The sequence below is a fragment of the Galdieria sulphuraria genome, assembly GCF_000341285.1.
Source record: "Galdieria sulphuraria unplaced genomic scaffold scaf_9, whole genome shotgun sequence".
Classification (NCBI taxonomy): Eukaryota; Rhodophyta; class Bangiophyceae; order Galdieriales; family Galdieriaceae; genus Galdieria; species Galdieria sulphuraria.
In genome coordinates, this window is record NW_005178466.1 from 239,250 (window position 1) to 254,509 (window position 15,260).

Here is a 15,260-nt window from a genome sequence, read left to right on the forward strand (position 1 = left end):
TCCGGAGATTGAATAGAACTTGGAGGATTTTTTTACATCTCCAGCTTGAACAAATGGCCTTTGCATCGTCTACCAGTTTCATAGTTGGGAAGTTGAAGAGCAGTAATGTAAGACAAGTTGCATACAAAACTCAGGTATGCTATGCACTAGTATCCATCACATTTGTTTGACTTTCTAATCAGGTAAAAACCTTTGAAAACCTTCGCATTTACAGCAGCATTTCTTCCTTCGACGAGCCGGATTTTCAGAAACTAACTTTCCATCCAACTGAGAGCTATGAGAAACGAAACTTTGCACACCCTTTGCAGAAAGTGTGGTCAGGAGAGGTGAATGAGTACTTTGTGAACCAAGTTAAAACTAACCAGTTTCTTAGGTTGCGACAACCGGTGCCTGGGAACGTCCCATATCTACTAGCTTTCGTGAGGAAGTACTGGTTACTCCAGAGTCATCAGAAGCCTTTGGGCGGTTGCAGAGAGAGTTGGCTTCCGAACGTAGAGAAAGTTTGCGTCGTTTGGAGGAAGAGAGAAGAAAGCCGAGACTCGGACGTCCAACTTGTGGACCCGAGGAGGGTGTTGGAGTTGTTTCCAATGCGTCCGACTTTGGTTCAAGTAAAATAAGGTGTGTGGAATATTGGGGTCGCCCTGGACGCATGTTTCAAGAGTAATATTTGTGTGCTTTAAAATTAGTTCTTCTTTGGGATGAAATAAAAGTTATGGCTACAACCATTAACTTCTAATATAACAAAAAGTTTTTAAAAGAGCAATTCCTTTTATATATAGTCGGCAAAATGCTATATCAGTCATGATGACCGTCTAAATCCAAAAGTACCGGTTTTCTTTCGAGCTCCAACTGAACTCTTATTCTTTCCAAGGTAGCTGTGTCCGGTTCATTGTCTAGACCCAATAAAACCATTGCCTTTTTCGATGGCAAATGTCTACCAAGCGTCATAAACGATATATTCACGTTAGCTTGGCCAAGTATAGAACCAACCTATGCAAACACTGTCATGAACCAAACACGAAAAACACCTCAAACTCACTTTTCCAATTTGGCCCGGCATATCGGTCTGATAATAGGCAAGCACAAGTCCTTCCAAGAGAAGGTCCAACTCAAAATCTCCGATACGTGTCACGTGAGGTTTTCCGCCAACAACACGTCCTTCGATAGATGGAGAGCCTTTCATCTCAAGTATAATTGCGTCCTAAAAGTCGAAAAGGAACATTAAATTAACAAAGACAAAGAAGAAAGTTACCTCATCCTTATTCGAAAAGCGATTTACTTCGGTGACCTGCAGGCCATGTGCCTTACTTATGTTATCAGCATTCACTACATTGATAACGTGGTCACAACCTGGCTCCATAAGTCCTTTTATCAGACCAGCACGAATGAGACGATTTTCGCCTTCATTGCCACTTGATGAGAAACGAATGGTCACTTCACCCGAGACATTACCATTTGCAAAAGAATAGGCTAAGCGACCTATATCATGACGTTAACAATAACGAGTTCCACTAGAAACCAAAAAAACAACCTAAACGTTCCGCCAATAAAGCTCTCGGTTTGAGATGTGATAAAGCCTCAGATGATACTACAGGAGCGTTTACCATAGTAGGAACAAGTTCCCCAAGCAACGCAGCAGAAACAGCTTCTGCAATTTCCAAAGAAACATCTAACTGCGCCTAAGGAAACAATAAAACTGATAATCAAATGATTCTAGAACATAACTACCTCTACAGTAGACGCTCCAAGGTGTGGAGTGGCTAAAACCTTTGGATGCTTCGCCAATCTATTTGAAGTGCTATCTGGAACTTTCGATGGAGGCTCTGTAACGAAGCAGTCAAGTCCTGCACCAGCTATTCTTCCTTCTTCCAACGCTTCGAGTAAAGCCTCTTCGTCAATCAGACCTCCTCTAGCAATATTCAAGACTCGAGCACCAGGCTTCATCCTGGATATGAGTTCACGATTCAGCAGATTCTTTGTACTATCTATCAGAGGAACGTGCAAAGTCACAAAGTCACCTTTTGATACGACGACAGACAAGGCTTCAAGCTTTATGCCAAGACTCCTTGCGGTCTCTTCAGAAGTATAAGGATCGTGAGCTATAATTTTCATTCCAAGTCCTCTTGCCCTTCGAGCTACCTCTCTTCCTATGCGTCCAAGACCAACAACTCCTAAAGTCTTTCCTTCCAAGGAGGAGCCAACGAGAGTAGTTCTCTCCCACTTTCCTTGCTTCATGCTGGCGTCTGCCTGGGCAATATATCTTGGAGAAATGAGCGAAGTACGAGCAACCAACTTAAGGCTACCAACCTTGAAAGTGCACAAATGTGGGCAATGGTATGCTCAGCTGCTGCGACACAGTTTCCCGTTGGTGCATTGACAACCAAAATACCTCGTTCTGTTGCTGTCTTCAGGTCAATGTTGTCAACTCCAACGCCTGCTCGTCCAACTACTTTTAACCGCTTACCGGTAGACAGTAATTCTCTATTTACCTTCACGGTGTGAGTGAACCTCTATGTTTCACCGTTTCTTACCTTTGTCCCAGACCGAACAATGAGTGCTTCGTAATCTCCTATAGTTTGTAGAAGTTCTTCTGGGGACAAGTCGTACTTCAAGTGCACCTCGAAACTTTTCCTTAAGATCTTTATACCTTCTTCTGATAGCTTTTCAGTAACTAGTATACGGTCCAATGCGTCTCTGCTTGCAACTTGATCGCTTATTGCTTCTCTCTGCACTACCATGTTGTCTAAAGAACTTTTCGCGTTCTCAGGTGGTGTCGTTTTGAAGCGTGTTATTTCCTCATCTCTACAAATGAAATGAGATTGCGTGGAATGATACGGACAAATCAGAGAGATTGTGGTGTTGTAGAATTCCACCGTTTATGGTGTTCCAAGTCATTCCCTGTTCTATTTATATTAGTTAACGGGACATTATTTCGTAACTTTGGAAACCGTAAAAGTCCTGAGAAAGCGGAAAACTACGCTTCAATTATTTACCTTGTACGTCGTTCAGAACTGGAAAAAGCTCGTCTGAAACGAAACTAACTCGAAAGCAACTTCTGCATAGCTGAAATATTTGAAAGGTCCAAAGTTGATATTGACATTCGTGCGGTTACTGGTACAGTCTGATTAACTCGTCACTCACAGCTGCAGGCGTTAAAACCCCCAAATCTGTGAATAACAAAGATATCAAGGATGGTGGAGTGAAATCACTTGCCGGATTCTCAAACTGGATGCCTTTTGACAAGTCAAACTCTGACAGCAAAGGATACCAGGGTTCTCTATAGTTCCCCGGAAGTGGCAAGTCGTGCTGTCGCAACGGATAAATTCGTGAAAATTTGTAAGACTCAACCGCAACGAAAACAGGTTTGTCATAAGATCTTGCAACTAAAGCAACCTGCAGTGAGCCAATTCTATTTATGATACCCCCATTTTCGGCTACTCCTTCTGCTCCTACTAGAACTAGGTCAACTTGATCCATAATGAAACCTTACCCAACAAAAATAAAAGTTTATTCGTTTCATAATAGACAGACTTACCCACACAAGAGTCGAGTATGATAGTCACGGAAATACCTGCTGAAAGAAGACGTTCTGCAAAGGAGTAGCCGCTGCCGTCTGGACGGCTTTCTGTGACGTAAACACGAAATCTTTTCGTCGTTGCAGCCCTTTCAAAAACTGCCGCAACAACTCGTGAGTTTCCATGAGTCAATATTACGGAACCGTCCTGAATAAATCTTTCTCCGACTTGTGCAATCTTGTCTCTTGACGCTTCTGTACGGCCTCTAAAATACTCACCCCTCTTAATAAGCCTTCGTTTACATTCTTCAAAGTCTGAAAGCTCAAGAGAAGTGCGAATTACAAAACGAAGGAAAAGCTCAGTGGACGCTTTAAGAGAAACGAAAGCAGTGATCGGTGCAACTTTAAGTATTGCGTCCGTAGCTTGTTTCAACTGCACCTCCAAACCCATTACTGTCTCTTCTTCTGAAGACTTGATTACTTCTGTCAGAACTGACGCAGCTGCTGGAGCATAAGCAGAGCCTGCCGCTAACTGACGTTCGAATAGCTCAATAACGTTGTTTTGAAAAGTTATTTCCTGTTCGTGTTTGTTTTGAAGCGCATCGTGCGTCATGATTAAGTTAAACCTAAACTTCCTCAATTGATTGAATTTCCTATGCTAGACAGTAGACCTTCTAAAAATGTATTGAAGACTTGAGAGTTTACATACTTGAACTTCATATTATTTCAAATGAAAATTCTTTTCTTGATACTCATAGAAAATAGATGTGAGATTGTCCACGAAGTTTCTGAATTCGAAGAGTTTGGAAAGTTTCGAAGTAGGTCATTATAAATATCTCCAAGTAGATGTCACAAAGTGAAAACGTAAAACAGTTATAAAAATCTCATAAATAGATAATGCCAGCATTTCACAGAGAAATCCATATAAGCTCAGACTTAATTCATTGCTACGTGGTGCCGGAAATATTTAAAATGACATGAATCTACTCGAAATTGCCACGTAGTGTATCTACTGATTTTCCAAAGAAAGACAAAAGTTATTCCAGACACCTATAGGAACAAGTATTAGAAGGCTGTTTTATCTTTAAATTTAAACTAACAATAAAAACAAGAATTCTAAGCATTGATTCTGCCGAGTTTAAAGTATCAATTGAAGATCTGTAGCGGCTGCTAACGACTGATTTGTCAAATATGGAAAACTATCTGTCCGATAACAAGATTCGATTGATCAGAGCTCTAGAATTTGTGGTAATTTTGAAGCTGACAGAATGAACGTCTTGTAATTATTCTCTAAAATGAAGTTCTACAATTTGCTGTTTGAGACTGCATGCTCGGATGGAACAATATACTTAGAAAATACTCTTCACGATTTGTATTAGACTGATTGCATCTGACCATTTCAGATTGAGAGATTTCGATTTCCGAGACACTCAGAATAATATAACCTGCAAAAGATTTCAAAAGGCAATCCTTTTCTGGTGAAGGGTTGCAGTAATCGAACAAGAATCTCATGAATATCTAAAACAGTTGTATATATGCAGCATGTATCCAATCGTCATGTACCAAAAACACCTCAACTTGAAGTGTTAGTAGAGTTGAAGCAGATCTTTGAATTTCATTCATTTGATATTCAGAATGTAAATGAAAGAAAAACTCTTCATTCTCTTTCTCATATAGAGTCATTCTGAAATGCAGTCGGTCTTTTCAAGATGCAGGAACTTCGGTGAATAATCTGTTTGACTCTTGTTTCTCTGCATCAATGTCAAATTGGAAGAGAGCTTTTCCATTAGTCCACTTCGCGAGGGTTGTTATGGAACTGGCATAGTTGTGGTTTTGCATAAATCCATTCAGTTGAAAATTGTAAAGGGCAAGAGATTTCTATTCATCTGGAATTCTTTCCGGTTGGCTATATTCCGTATGGCAACGGCATTCTTGTGCCAAACTTGTTTCTGTCCTTCAAAGGAACAGTTTTCTATTTTAAAAAAAGCAAAGAGAAAATCTGTTTGCTGTAGTTCTAGGGTGACTGTATTTCCGTTCGGATCAAAGCGGCGACTATATTTTGGACCCAGTCAACTCTGTAAAAGCTCAAATACCGTTACTTGCAAACTACTGCCCAATTTTTTTAGTAATTTATTGTTCGGTTTCTCAGCTGGTTGTATTGCGTCACTTGTAGGAGCTGGAGGAGGTGTTGTATTGACGCCTCTTTTTGTAACAGTATTTAACTCTCTCTTTCCGCTATTCCTTCTTTGATTATTGATTTCGTTAGTTCTATGGACTGACTCAAAAACAAGCACAAGGAACATCACTTGTTGCCGTTAGTTTCAATAGTCTTGTCGCTTCTTTCATATACTTCTTGGGTGGAAGAGTCCTTTTGCTACCGGCATTTTTTCTTACGTTGACTGCAGTAATTTGTGCTCGCGTCGGAGCGAAAGTTACAAGCAAACTTGATAATCTTTTTTTGCGTAAATGTTTTGGTTTTCTATTGATTTTCCTATCACTATTACTACCATTGCGTCAATATTTGCAGGTATCTTTGGGGAGAATGCCTATGCCAACGCAGGAAAAGGGCGGTCTCCTATCCATTGCGTTATATTTGTTTGCGGGAAGCATTGCAGGCTTTTTATCGGGCCTATTAGGAATAGGAGGTGGCATTATTCTTGTGCCATTTCTAGCTGGCGCTTTAGCCATACCCCAACACTTTGCTCAGGGAACTGCGTTGCTTGGTATGCTTCTTCCTTCGTTCTCTGGAAGTTATGTACATTGGTCGCAGCGAAATGTAAATAAAAACTTGCTTCCTGGTGTTGTTACTGGTATCATTTTTGGTTCTTTTTTGGGAAGTAGGAATATCAAAGATGTCTTTAGCACACTAGCTTACAGTTAATTCTAGGCAATTTGGCGTTGTTATTCTCGGAGCGTTTGCTTAGAATTGTTTGTTGCATTGTATTCTTTCTTATTGGTCTTCGATTTATTTCAACCAGTACACAGTGAGGGTTTCTGGAAGCCATTGATAATAAAGTTGTAATTGTTAAAATTGCAATATATGATATTTGGAGTTTCTCAACTTTTTGTTGTCCTCAAGTGAAACTTTAAAAGGCGTTCTTGTAGAATATTTTAAAACTTGAAGACGCCTTCATCATGAATCCATTCTCTTGTCGGCAGTTTCACTAAGCAAAGTAAACTAATACATCTTTAGAGCACTCCATTTAGAATCAGAGAAGTCATAATGCTATGTATAGGTATTTTACTATAATGAGGATCTGCGAAGTATGTCTCATGAACATATATGTCAAAGATTCTTTATTTTAAAAGGCTCACTAACAAATAATCGTCACAGGGAGAGCATCTTTGCCCTTTAGAAGCATTTACGATGAACAATTGAAGGACCATGCTCATCATATTCCTCTCTTGTGACCCACATTTGTTGGAAGGTACTGAGACTCGCCAAAATGGAGCCCCCAATCCACACTGAATATTTTCTTTCGGGAGGTGCGATAACTTTGATTTTCATTGAAGATGGAGCCAGTCCTTCAATTTCCTTCTGAACACGAGCAGCAATCCCGGGATACATCGTTGTTCCACCTGACATTACTATGTTGGAATAAAGGTCCTTACGTATGTCAATATCGCATTTCATAATTGAATTGTAAGAAGTTTTATGAACTCCATCTGCTTCACGTCCCAACATATCAGGCTTAAATAACGCCTCAGGACACATAAATCTTTCCTTTCCAACATTGATAACCTGTCCATCTGGTAATTCATATGGCTTCTCCAGTGACGAGTTCATTGCTGCATTTTCTAGTTCCTTTTCGTAGTCCTCTGCAACATAACAAAGCTGTTGTTTGATGTCACGCACTATCTCCATCTCCGCTGTTGTGGTAAAGCTGTAACCTCGCTCCATTAGAAGTTTGGCCAGATGCTGTGTGAGGTCCCGTCCGGCCAGATCTATTCTTAGAACAGCATGAGGCAAGGAATAGCCTTCGTAAATAGGAACCGTATGGGTGACACCGTCTCCAGAATCTATTACAATTCCTGACGTTCGACCTGAAGCGTAGAGAGATAGTACCGCCTGGATTGCTACATATAAAGCAGGAACATTAAAATCTTCAAACATAATTTGTGTCATTCTTTCTCTGTTTGCTTTGGGGTTCAAAGGAGCTTCCGTCAAAAGAACGGGATGTTCCTCTGGATTCACTCGAAGTTCATTGTAAAAAGCATGATGCCAAATTTTAGCCATGTCGTCCCAGTTAGTTACAATACCGTGCTCAATAGGATATTTAATTGTGAGGATACCTCTCCTCGACATGGCAGCATCTCCAACGTACTCTTCCTTTTGCCCCATTCCAACCATAACACCAGCTTGTTTAGGCTTCCCTATAATAGCCGGAAAAACTGCCTTCGGAGAATCTTCCCCTGCTATACCACATTTACAGTTTCCTGAACCGTTGTCCAAAACGATTGCTGGTTTATCTGACATGCTGATATTTAAAAACTAAGGAAACGTACAACCACACAACGATTAACAGAACGGAATTCAAAATTTCGAATACTGGGACATTCAATTTATGTCGACAAGACTTTAGCCACGTAGCTTTTGATTTTGATGATACGCGTCCTCTTTTCCACAAACTTCTAAATAAGGATCCTATAGTTTATGTATTTTAGTTTCCTACAGTCTTCTGGTGACAATGTGAAGATACCAATTTATTTCCTTAAATTGTTGATTAGAACTTGGCCGTCAGTTTAAAGGCCTTCTAAGACGTGAGACAGAGCAAGAAACATAGAGAAGAGAGAACGAGAGGAAGTAAAAAGAAAGGGCAAGATCCTCCAGCTATTACAGCTTGTTTGATATTCAATTCTTGTATTCTTCCACCTTTACTCAAAGTTCAAGGACTGAGCAGGTTTCGCCTGGTTACATAGGCAAATATTATGTTCAAACGGGCAGGATATTCTCAAAACGCCCAATAATAAACTGCCGCTTTATGTGGAAGGCAAAATATTCCATCAAGTAGAAGAACAACCTTCCTTCTTCCAGAGGAATTCTAACACGCTTTTAGCAGCGACTCCAAATAGTCTTCTATCGCTTTGACATGGACATGGGTAATCCACAAGTAGCTTGTGTTTAAGCTTTTTGCGTTTTACTTCTCATAGAGGAGCTTTAAGAAACTAAAGTGAATGATTCTTCTGGCTCTTTGCGTAGCTTTTGCTTTCAAATAAGTTCTATTTTTTATGAGAAAAACCTAGCTAATCTAATCTCTACATTCTCATTTACGTTGCATAGTACTCTAAGTTGCTCAACAGTATTTTCACATATTTCCAAACAGTTTTTTGGGCAAGTTGAAAAACTGAAGAAACAACTGGAATAGACAATAACCACTGAGCAGCTAAGTGAAAGCTGGCAGTTTCCAGTAATCAGTTAAGAAGAAAGACAACTTCATGGTAACCTAATAGACAAAGGTTTGTATTTCTTGAAACATCATCCATTACTTGCCTGGTTGGAATTGCATTGGCATATTAAACTATAAATCGATAACTTGAAATGCTGTGTAGAGGTTTCAAACCATATTCATATTTGTTCCATTCGAAGGTTGTGGGTTGCACGTTTGAGATTGGCGGCACGTTTCAGCATTTGCTGTCTGCAAGAAAATTGTTTGGTTGCACAATGAAGGAACCATAAATTTTCATGTGCTTTGAGTACATTCGACATGTACGCTGGATTGTAGAAACTTCCAATGGAGAATATGATTCGCATTCCAAGGTATATTCAGAATCACATAATCAAGTGCGTGGAATGAAGAGGAAGTATATGACTTGTTTCACTCATATCTAAAGTATAAGCTTCCTTCTTTCAAACTTTTGCTCTTTTTGTTGCATTTTATTCATTCATTCATTTATATCTTCAACACAATGCAGCTTAAACGTGGAAGACAAGAAACAAATGGATTGAGAACACGAGACTCAGTCCTAGCAGTTGAAACGTTGAGCAGATAACATTGAAGCTAATTTTCACCTGCTCTCTGGTCCATATACGCTTTAGTATACATGAATGTCTCCGAATAAATGTGGATTCATTGCTACGCTCTTCGTTTCATTTTTGGGCTTATAAATGCCGATCAACCTATTGGCCAGCTCAAACATATTGTTTCGTAAGGACACAATAATAAACTGAGCATTGGTTGTGCGTTCTTTGATGTAATTTGCTATGATAGAAACGTTGCGAAAATCTAAAGCAGCGTCTATTTCATCCATGAAATATAGAGCGGCAGGTCGAAAGTGGTGCAAAGCAAAGACGAGAGCCAAAGAAGACAAAGTTTTTTCACCTCCACTAAGATTAGAAACGGTCTTCCAACTCTTCTTGGGAGGACGAATAGATAATATCACACCTTCTGAAAATGGGTCCAAGGCATCAACAAGTTCTAATTCTGCATCGCCACCGAGAGTTATCATTTGATAAAGCTCCTTAAGTTTTTTGGAGATAATTGAGAAACCTTTCATGAATGTTTCAAGTCTTTCTTTGCGAAGTGAATCATAATTTCTACGAAGGGTATCACGTTGATTCGAAATAGTGTCCAACTCTGTAACAAGTTTGTTATATTCTGTCTCTTTTACTTGGTAAGTCATAATTGCTGTCATGTCGGGATTCAACTTTTTCATTTCCTCTTGGAGTTTCTGCACTTTCTTGTCTATTGCATCTTCCCAGTTTTTAGGGGTTTCGTATGTCTCTGCATCCAAAAAGAAATCATCTATGCCATTACAAATAGGAATACCGGCGTTTTCTAAGTCCACGATATGCTCTTCAACCTTAAGTTTGAGCGATCGAGCTTCTTTTGTCCAATATACAATTTTTGCGTCCATGTCTTGGATTTTCTTCTTCAAATCATCCAATTGGTTTTCAAGTCGGGACTCGTCTTTTCTAGCAGATGCAGTCTGCATCTTATAAGATTCGTATTCCTGCTTCACTTTTGACAACTTCCCTTCTCGTTCCTTTTGTTCTTCTTCGCAGTGTCTATAATTTTCTAGAACAGTCAAAGCTTTACTTTCAAGATCTTCAAGATGCTCTTTTCTAGAATGAATCTGCTCCTCGACGGAAGAAAGTTCTTTTTCCAATTCAGAAATATATAATTCTGCATTTTCAATACATTTCCGAGCTTTTTCCATTTCAAATCGAGCATTAGCTCTCTCCTTAACGAAATTTTGTATTTTGATTTCTGATGAAGCAACATTAGATTTCGCATTTACGAGTGCTTCTCCTCCAATTTCATTTATGCGTTCATCCAAAACTTTCAACCGCTCTTCCAATTTTGTTGTTTCTTGTATTGACTGCTCAAGCATTTTCAGGGTTTCTTCTCTTCGGGTGACCAGGGATTCTCGTTGTCTTCGCAAGCTGGAGTTGGTTTCGTCTCCTTGCTGACGTTTCAAACTTGTTACCCGACTTTCAAGCTCTCTCTTTTGTTCTAATAGTGATTTCTCAGCCAGTTCATATTTATCCTTGTCAATTGTTAACTCATCTAACTTTGTCACCTCTTGCTGTTCACGGATATTCATATCATGGATTTCCACACGAACCCTGTTCAACTCTTCAGCGGCCTCATTGAAACAGTCTGTCAAAGTTTTCAACGAATTTGCGTCAACAGTTGCAGATGACTGAAATTGCTTGAAGGAAATCTTGACGTTGCCACCCCCACTGATAGTACCTGCCGGCTCAATCAATTGTCCCGCAAGTGTCACCACACGGTACCGTTTGGTAGGTTGATAAGCAAGCCTTGTTGCTTCATCTAAATTAGGAGCCACTAAAGTGTCTCGTAGCACAAAGTAGAAAGCCAATCTGGCTCTTTCATTTTCAGCGTTTATCAAATCTATCAGCCTTTTACTGCCTTTTACGATCTGAGGCGATTCCAATTTTTCTTGAAGATATTGTATTTTTTCGAGAATAATGAAAGTACTTCTTCCAAGTGAGTTCGACTTTAGGAAAGCAACACATTTTTCTGCTTGTTCAGCGGTCTCTACGACCAAGTGTTCGGCACTCATGCCGATTGCCGCTCCAGCTGCAAAGTCATACTTTTCGTCCACCGTACCCAAATCAGCTAGACGGCCTAGCAAACCGGACAAAATGCCTTCTTTCACAGCTGCTCGTAATGCTTCGTACATTTTGTTTTTGTTCTGCTTTCTGTTGTTATCCATTTTGGAAGCTTCCATTCGCACTCTTATTTTAGAGATCTTCTGTTCCAGTTCCTCTTCTTTAAGCTGAAGTTCGCGTTTCTGCTTCCGAAGGTCATCCACTTGATGTGCTGCATAGGCACTCTTCACTTGCTGAATATTAGCTTGAATTTTGTTCATCTCGTCATCTAAACTGAAAATTCTTTCGGTAGTTTCTTTAAGTAGTCGTTCAGGTTCATCTATTCTACTTGAAACTTCCTCAATTGCATCATCGAGTTCCTTCAGTGCGTCCTGTTGAGTTTCAAGTTGGGTCTTTTTTTGGGTTAAACTTTCTTTTACAGTTAACATCTCATCGCGAATGTCTGCTGTCGAATGTCGGAGTTGATAGTAGATCTGTTGCAGAATGTCTTCTTCCTTCGCTAATTGAATTTTCAGTCTTTCAAGCTCTGCCTCTATTTCCTGAAGATGATTTTCATTTGTTGTTAGTGATGACCTTTCTCTTTGTATTGTTTCTTTGTTTTCTTCAATCTTTGCCAAAATGCTCTTTTGCATTTTCAATAAATGCTTGAGTTCCTCTCTCGATTTAACATCGTCCTGCTCAAATTTCGAGAACTGATCCTTTAGTTCGTTTAAATGATTGACCCCTTGCTCATGTTCTAAGCATGCTTCCTTGTATCTTTCTTCCAATTCTGTCATCTTGTTTTTGATTGCAACATTAGTTTCCTTAAGCTTGTGCAACTCTTCATCCAAATACTGAGACTTGTCTAGAGCTCGTTGTTTTCCTAGCTGCGAATTTCTTATCATCAACTGGCACTTGAGTCCTTGTTGTTGCAGCATATCAGTTTGTATTTGTAAATAGGATTTGGCTTCTTCCTTTGAAGACTCCAAGTTTTTTAGTTCCTTTCCGAGAGCCTTTACCTTATTCAGGACGCGTGTTCTTTCCTCGCTTAGGCTTTCAATCTTCTGAGATGTTTGTTCGATTGCCTCAACGAATTTATTCGAACCTATTATATCTTCCAGATATTCCAGCAATCCTTCTTCGTGAGATGCAGTTGCTTTTGGCTTCATAAGAGCAATTTGCTCTATTTCACCTTGCAGGATAAGAAATCTGTTGTTCTCCAAATCCACACCTTTCGAAAGAAGTAGCTCACGAATCTCACTATACGGGGTGTTTTCTCCATTTAGGAAATATTTAGAAGTGTTATTCATAAATGCAGTTCTTTTGACTTCAAACTCTGATCCTGGTACGATAGAGTTCTGCTCTTCTGTCGAAACTTCGTCGAAAATCTCGCAAAAACTCACAGTGACTGATGTTTGTTGAGGTTGTTTTTGAAGGTTTGAAGCTGAATAAATCAAGTCCGATACTCTGTTTAGTCTCATTTGCTTTGCTCTCCTTCCAAAGACAAACAACATCGCATCAATGACGTTGGACTTGCCACTACCATTTGGTCCAACAATAGCCGAAAAGTTTTTATGAAACGGTCCAACAGTAACGTTTCCTGCATAAGATTTGAAGTTTTCAAGAGATAGAGACTGAATAACGAGTCTCCTTCGAGGTTTCCTGGTACTACCAAGCTCGTCATCTCCAGTGAAAGGGATGTCTTTTTCTAGGTGAACACTACTCAACCTTTCAGAAATATCTTGCAAGCTGTCTTGTTCCTCTTTATTTGCCATAGTTCAGTACCTGTGAGGACAAGGACGAAATGTTAATTTTAGATTACCCGCCAAAGTCATTTTGAAATTTGACCCGGGCAACAGGATTAATATGGAACAGAACAAGGCTGTAAGACGTCCTTTCAAACAACCCAGAAAGATAACAGAGCCACCAGAAAGGAGTTTCAAAAGACAAAGTTCTACGGCAATGTTTACAGGTCAAAAAACCATACGAAGACGCAATTTAACTACAAACGTCTCCCAAGTAGAAGTGGCATCTACCAGAACTACATTTAACCAAGGCTGCCATCCTCTCAAGATGGTATCTATGAAGCAAGCTATAACACCAGACCATTCTGATTTTTTCGCAACGTCATCCAAGGATACAGCAGGAAGTTGCTTAGAGTATATTGAAGACCCACCGTTCAACATACCTCTTGACTCATTGGATAACTCCTCTCTATGGGAAGACGAATGGCTAGGAGATGCCGATGACTTTGAGCTATTAGATGTCATTGCTTTGCATGGTACGAAGGAATCAGCGGCATAGTTAAACTCTGATAGATGTAAGCACAATGAGAGATTTCATGGCAACCATTCAAAATAAAAGTGAATTGATTGAGACAGCTGAAATTAGGGAATCGGTACGCAATCACAATTCTTTTGATGAATCCTTGTTTGCTCTTCACAGCAATAAAACTCTCTCCCTGTAAAAATGTTCGTAGTTTAAAATATAAACGCAGCGCTTTTGTCCAATGTATGTGTACAAAAGTAACGGGGCCTTCCACTGGTATGAAGTCACAAAAGGTATTTCAAGTGTTTTCCAAGTGGCTCTGTTTAGTTTATAGTTTCTGTAAAGGGAACAGTACCACGAAAGTTCTACATAAGGTCTGATAAATATGGAGACATGTTCCTTTCCTCTCTTTCTTCCTTGCCACGGTTGGGAACGGGCGCCTTTGTATTAGGCTACCGTGTTGAACGTCACTCAGAAGGTTTTCGAGAGTATTCTGATCAACTTCCAGTTGTGAGACCTGAGAAACCTATAGAATTGTACGAATTTGAAGCTTGTCCCTTTTGTAGGAAGGTCCGCGAATCTTTAAGTATCCTCGACCTAGACGCAATTGTCTATCCTTGTCCTAAAGGAGGCCTCCGCTTCAGACCAAAAGTCAAACAACTCGGAGGAAAGTTTTTGTTTCCTTACCTTGTTGATCCTAATACTGGATTTGCTGGTTACGAATCAGATGATATCATTGAATACTTGTTTCAAACCTATGGCAGCGGCAAAGTGCCTTTTGCGTTATCCCGTGGCTTTATTACGAATATTACCTCTTCGTTAAGTTCAGCGGTTAGACTTGGAAAGGGTGTTATGAAGCTACCTTCCGTGGAACCTATTCAGAAATTGGAACTTTGGTCTTATGAAGCGAGTCCGTAAGATTTTTTTGGCAAATAGAGAAACGATATATTTAACAATTTTTCAAAGGTTCTGTAGATTAGTGAGAGAGGTCTTATGCGAGTTGGAACTTCCGTATCTGTTGCACAATGCTGCAAGAGGTTCACCGAAACGACAAGAACTTCGACATATCACTGGGACGTTTCAAGTTCCTTATTTAATAGATCCAAACACACAAACAAGCATGTTCGAGTCTGCTGAAATAATCGATTATCTTTTGGCTACATATTCTGCGAAAGCTAGTGAGGGTGCGAAGTTCGGCAGCTCAACTACGTCCAACCCAACTGGAAGAGAAAAGGAAACTTTATAAATGCTTTATAGGATTTCATTTTTCTTGTTTCAAGATTTGTGTGTTTCTTGATACATTTTTTCAATTTCCTTTTGATACTTTTTACTCAATGCTGGACGTTTAAGCTTCATCGTTGGCGTCATCAAATCATTCTCAATAGAGAATGCTTCTGGTTCGAGATATATATTTTTCACAGC

At 39.7% G+C, this 15,260-nt stretch overlaps 8 protein-coding genes across 8 annotated transcripts; 4 read left to right on the forward strand and 4 right to left on the reverse strand.

The window, feature by feature from the left end:
* Positions 1-4: 4 nt before the first annotated feature.
* Gasu_15560 (uncharacterized protein) lies at positions 5-745 on the forward strand. Its single transcript, XM_005707785.1, has 3 exons — positions 5-134; positions 183-326; positions 374-745. Exons 1-3 carry the CDS (start codon positions 54-56, stop codon positions 662-664), a joined length of 516 nt encoding a protein of 171 aa, XP_005707842.1. The 5' UTR covers positions 5-53; the 3' UTR covers positions 665-745.
* An 8-nt stretch (positions 746-753) lies between these two features.
* Gasu_15570 (D-3-phosphoglycerate dehydrogenase) lies at positions 754-2,834 on the reverse strand. The gene is made up of 7 exons (XM_005707786.1): positions 2,532-2,834; positions 2,308-2,489; positions 1,729-2,260; positions 1,532-1,679; positions 1,253-1,479; positions 1,040-1,201; positions 754-990 (listed from the first exon to the last, which is right to left on the reverse strand). The coding sequence occupies exons 1-7, from the start codon at positions 2,736-2,738 to the stop codon at positions 796-798; spliced, it is 1,653 nt and encodes a 550-aa protein (XP_005707843.1). The 5' UTR covers positions 2,739-2,834; the 3' UTR covers positions 754-795.
* Positions 2,835-2,839: 5 nt separating this feature from the next.
* Positions 2,840-4,164, reverse strand: Gasu_15580 (translation initiation factor eIF-2B alpha subunit). Its single transcript, XM_005707787.1, has 2 exons — positions 3,536-4,164; positions 2,840-3,485 (listed from the first exon to the last, which is right to left on the reverse strand). The coding sequence occupies exons 1-2, from the start codon at positions 4,125-4,127 to the stop codon at positions 3,109-3,111; spliced, it is 969 nt and encodes a 322-aa protein (XP_005707844.1). The 5' UTR covers positions 4,128-4,164; the 3' UTR covers positions 2,840-3,108.
* Positions 4,165-5,334: 1,170 nt separating this feature from the next.
* On the forward strand, positions 5,335-6,544 carry Gasu_15590 (uncharacterized protein). The gene is made up of 3 exons (XM_005707788.1): positions 5,335-5,728; positions 5,781-6,351; positions 6,402-6,544. The coding sequence occupies exons 1-3, from the start codon at positions 5,432-5,434 to the stop codon at positions 6,500-6,502; spliced, it is 969 nt and encodes a 322-aa protein (XP_005707845.1). The 5' UTR covers positions 5,335-5,431; the 3' UTR covers positions 6,503-6,544.
* A 251-nt stretch (positions 6,545-6,795) lies between these two features.
* On the reverse strand, positions 6,796-8,384 carry Gasu_15600 (actin). Its single transcript, XM_005707789.1, has one exon. It carries the CDS (start codon positions 7,989-7,991, stop codon positions 6,867-6,869), a length of 1,125 nt encoding a protein of 374 aa, XP_005707846.1. The 5' UTR covers positions 7,992-8,384; the 3' UTR covers positions 6,796-6,866.
* A 495-nt stretch (positions 8,385-8,879) lies between these two features.
* Positions 8,880-13,364, reverse strand: Gasu_15610 (structural maintenance of chromosome (SMC ATPase family)). Its single transcript, XM_005707790.1, has one exon. It carries the CDS (start codon positions 13,343-13,345, stop codon positions 9,548-9,550), a length of 3,798 nt encoding a protein of 1,265 aa, XP_005707847.1. The 5' UTR covers positions 13,346-13,364; the 3' UTR covers positions 8,880-9,547.
* A 20-nt stretch (positions 13,365-13,384) lies between these two features.
* On the forward strand, positions 13,385-13,947 carry Gasu_15620 (uncharacterized protein). Its single transcript, XM_005707791.1, has one exon. The coding sequence runs from the start codon at positions 13,437-13,439 to the stop codon at positions 13,872-13,874; it is 438 nt and encodes a 145-aa protein (XP_005707848.1). The 5' UTR covers positions 13,385-13,436; the 3' UTR covers positions 13,875-13,947.
* Positions 13,948-13,954: 7 nt separating this feature from the next.
* On the forward strand, positions 13,955-15,155 carry Gasu_15630 (electron carrier). Its single transcript, XM_005707792.1, has 3 exons — positions 13,955-14,131; positions 14,184-14,752; positions 14,805-15,155. Exons 1-3 carry the CDS (start codon positions 13,991-13,993, stop codon positions 15,082-15,084), a joined length of 990 nt encoding a protein of 329 aa, XP_005707849.1. The 5' UTR covers positions 13,955-13,990; the 3' UTR covers positions 15,085-15,155.
* Positions 15,156-15,260: the final 105 nt, after the last annotated feature.

What these genes read in the sequence shown, in the direction of transcription:
- Gasu_15560 (XM_005707785.1), top strand. Translation starts at nt 54, where the DNA reads ATGGCCTTTGCATCGTCTACCAGTTTCATAGTTGGGAAGTTGAAGAGC. An exon ending in AAGTTGCATACAAAACTCAG is followed by an intron (nt 135 to 182) that starts GTATGCTATGCA and finishes CTTTCTAATCAG; the next exon opens with GTAAAAACCTTTGAAAACCT. An exon ending in AGAAAGTGTGGTCAGGAGAG is followed by an intron (nt 327 to 373) that starts GTGAATGAGTAC and finishes CCAGTTTCTTAG; the next exon opens with GTTGCGACAACCGGTGCCTG.
- Gasu_15570 (XM_005707786.1), bottom strand. Translation starts at nt 2,738, where the DNA reads ATGGTAGTGCAGAGAGAAGCAATAAGCGATCAAGTTGCAAGCAGAGAC. An exon ending in TTGGAGCGTCTACTGTAGAG is followed by an intron (nt 1,680 to 1,728) that starts GTAGTTATGTTC and finishes TTGTTTCCTTAG; the next exon opens with GCGCAGTTAGATGTTTCTTT. An exon ending in TGCCGGGCCAAATTGGAAAA is followed by an intron (nt 991 to 1,039) that starts GTGAGTTTGAGG and finishes GTGTTTGCATAG; the next exon opens with GTTGGTTCTATACTTGGCCA.
- Gasu_15580 (XM_005707787.1), bottom strand. Translation starts at nt 4,127, where the DNA reads ATGACGCACGATGCGCTTCAAAACAAACACGAACAGGAAATAACTTTT. An exon ending in CATACTCGACTCTTGTGTGG is followed by an intron (nt 3,486 to 3,535) that starts GTAAGTCTGTCT and finishes TTGTTGGGTAAG; the next exon opens with GTTTCATTATGGATCAAGTT.
- Gasu_15590 (XM_005707788.1), top strand. Translation starts at nt 5,432, where the DNA reads ATGGCAACGGCATTCTTGTGCCAAACTTGTTTCTGTCCTTCAAAGGAA. An exon ending in TGACGCCTCTTTTTGTAACA is followed by an intron (nt 5,729 to 5,780) that starts GTATTTAACTCT and finishes TGATTTCGTTAG; the next exon opens with TTCTATGGACTGACTCAAAA. An exon ending in TTTTGGTTCTTTTTTGGGAA is followed by an intron (nt 6,352 to 6,401) that starts GTAGGAATATCA and finishes AGTTAATTCTAG; the next exon opens with GCAATTTGGCGTTGTTATTC.
- Gasu_15600 (XM_005707789.1), bottom strand. Translation starts at nt 7,991, where the DNA reads ATGTCAGATAAACCAGCAATCGTTTTGGACAACGGTTCAGGAAACTGT.
- Gasu_15610 (XM_005707790.1), bottom strand. Translation starts at nt 13,345, where the DNA reads ATGGCAAATAAAGAGGAACAAGACAGCTTGCAAGATATTTCTGAAAGG.
- Gasu_15620 (XM_005707791.1), top strand. Translation starts at nt 13,437, where the DNA reads ATGGAACAGAACAAGGCTGTAAGACGTCCTTTCAAACAACCCAGAAAG.
- Gasu_15630 (XM_005707792.1), top strand. Translation starts at nt 13,991, where the DNA reads ATGAATCCTTGTTTGCTCTTCACAGCAATAAAACTCTCTCCCTGTAAA. An exon ending in CTGGTATGAAGTCACAAAAG is followed by an intron (nt 14,132 to 14,183) that starts GTATTTCAAGTG and finishes GTTTCTGTAAAG; the next exon opens with GGAACAGTACCACGAAAGTT. An exon ending in TGGTCTTATGAAGCGAGTCC is followed by an intron (nt 14,753 to 14,804) that starts GTAAGATTTTTT and finishes AATTTTTCAAAG; the next exon opens with GTTCTGTAGATTAGTGAGAG.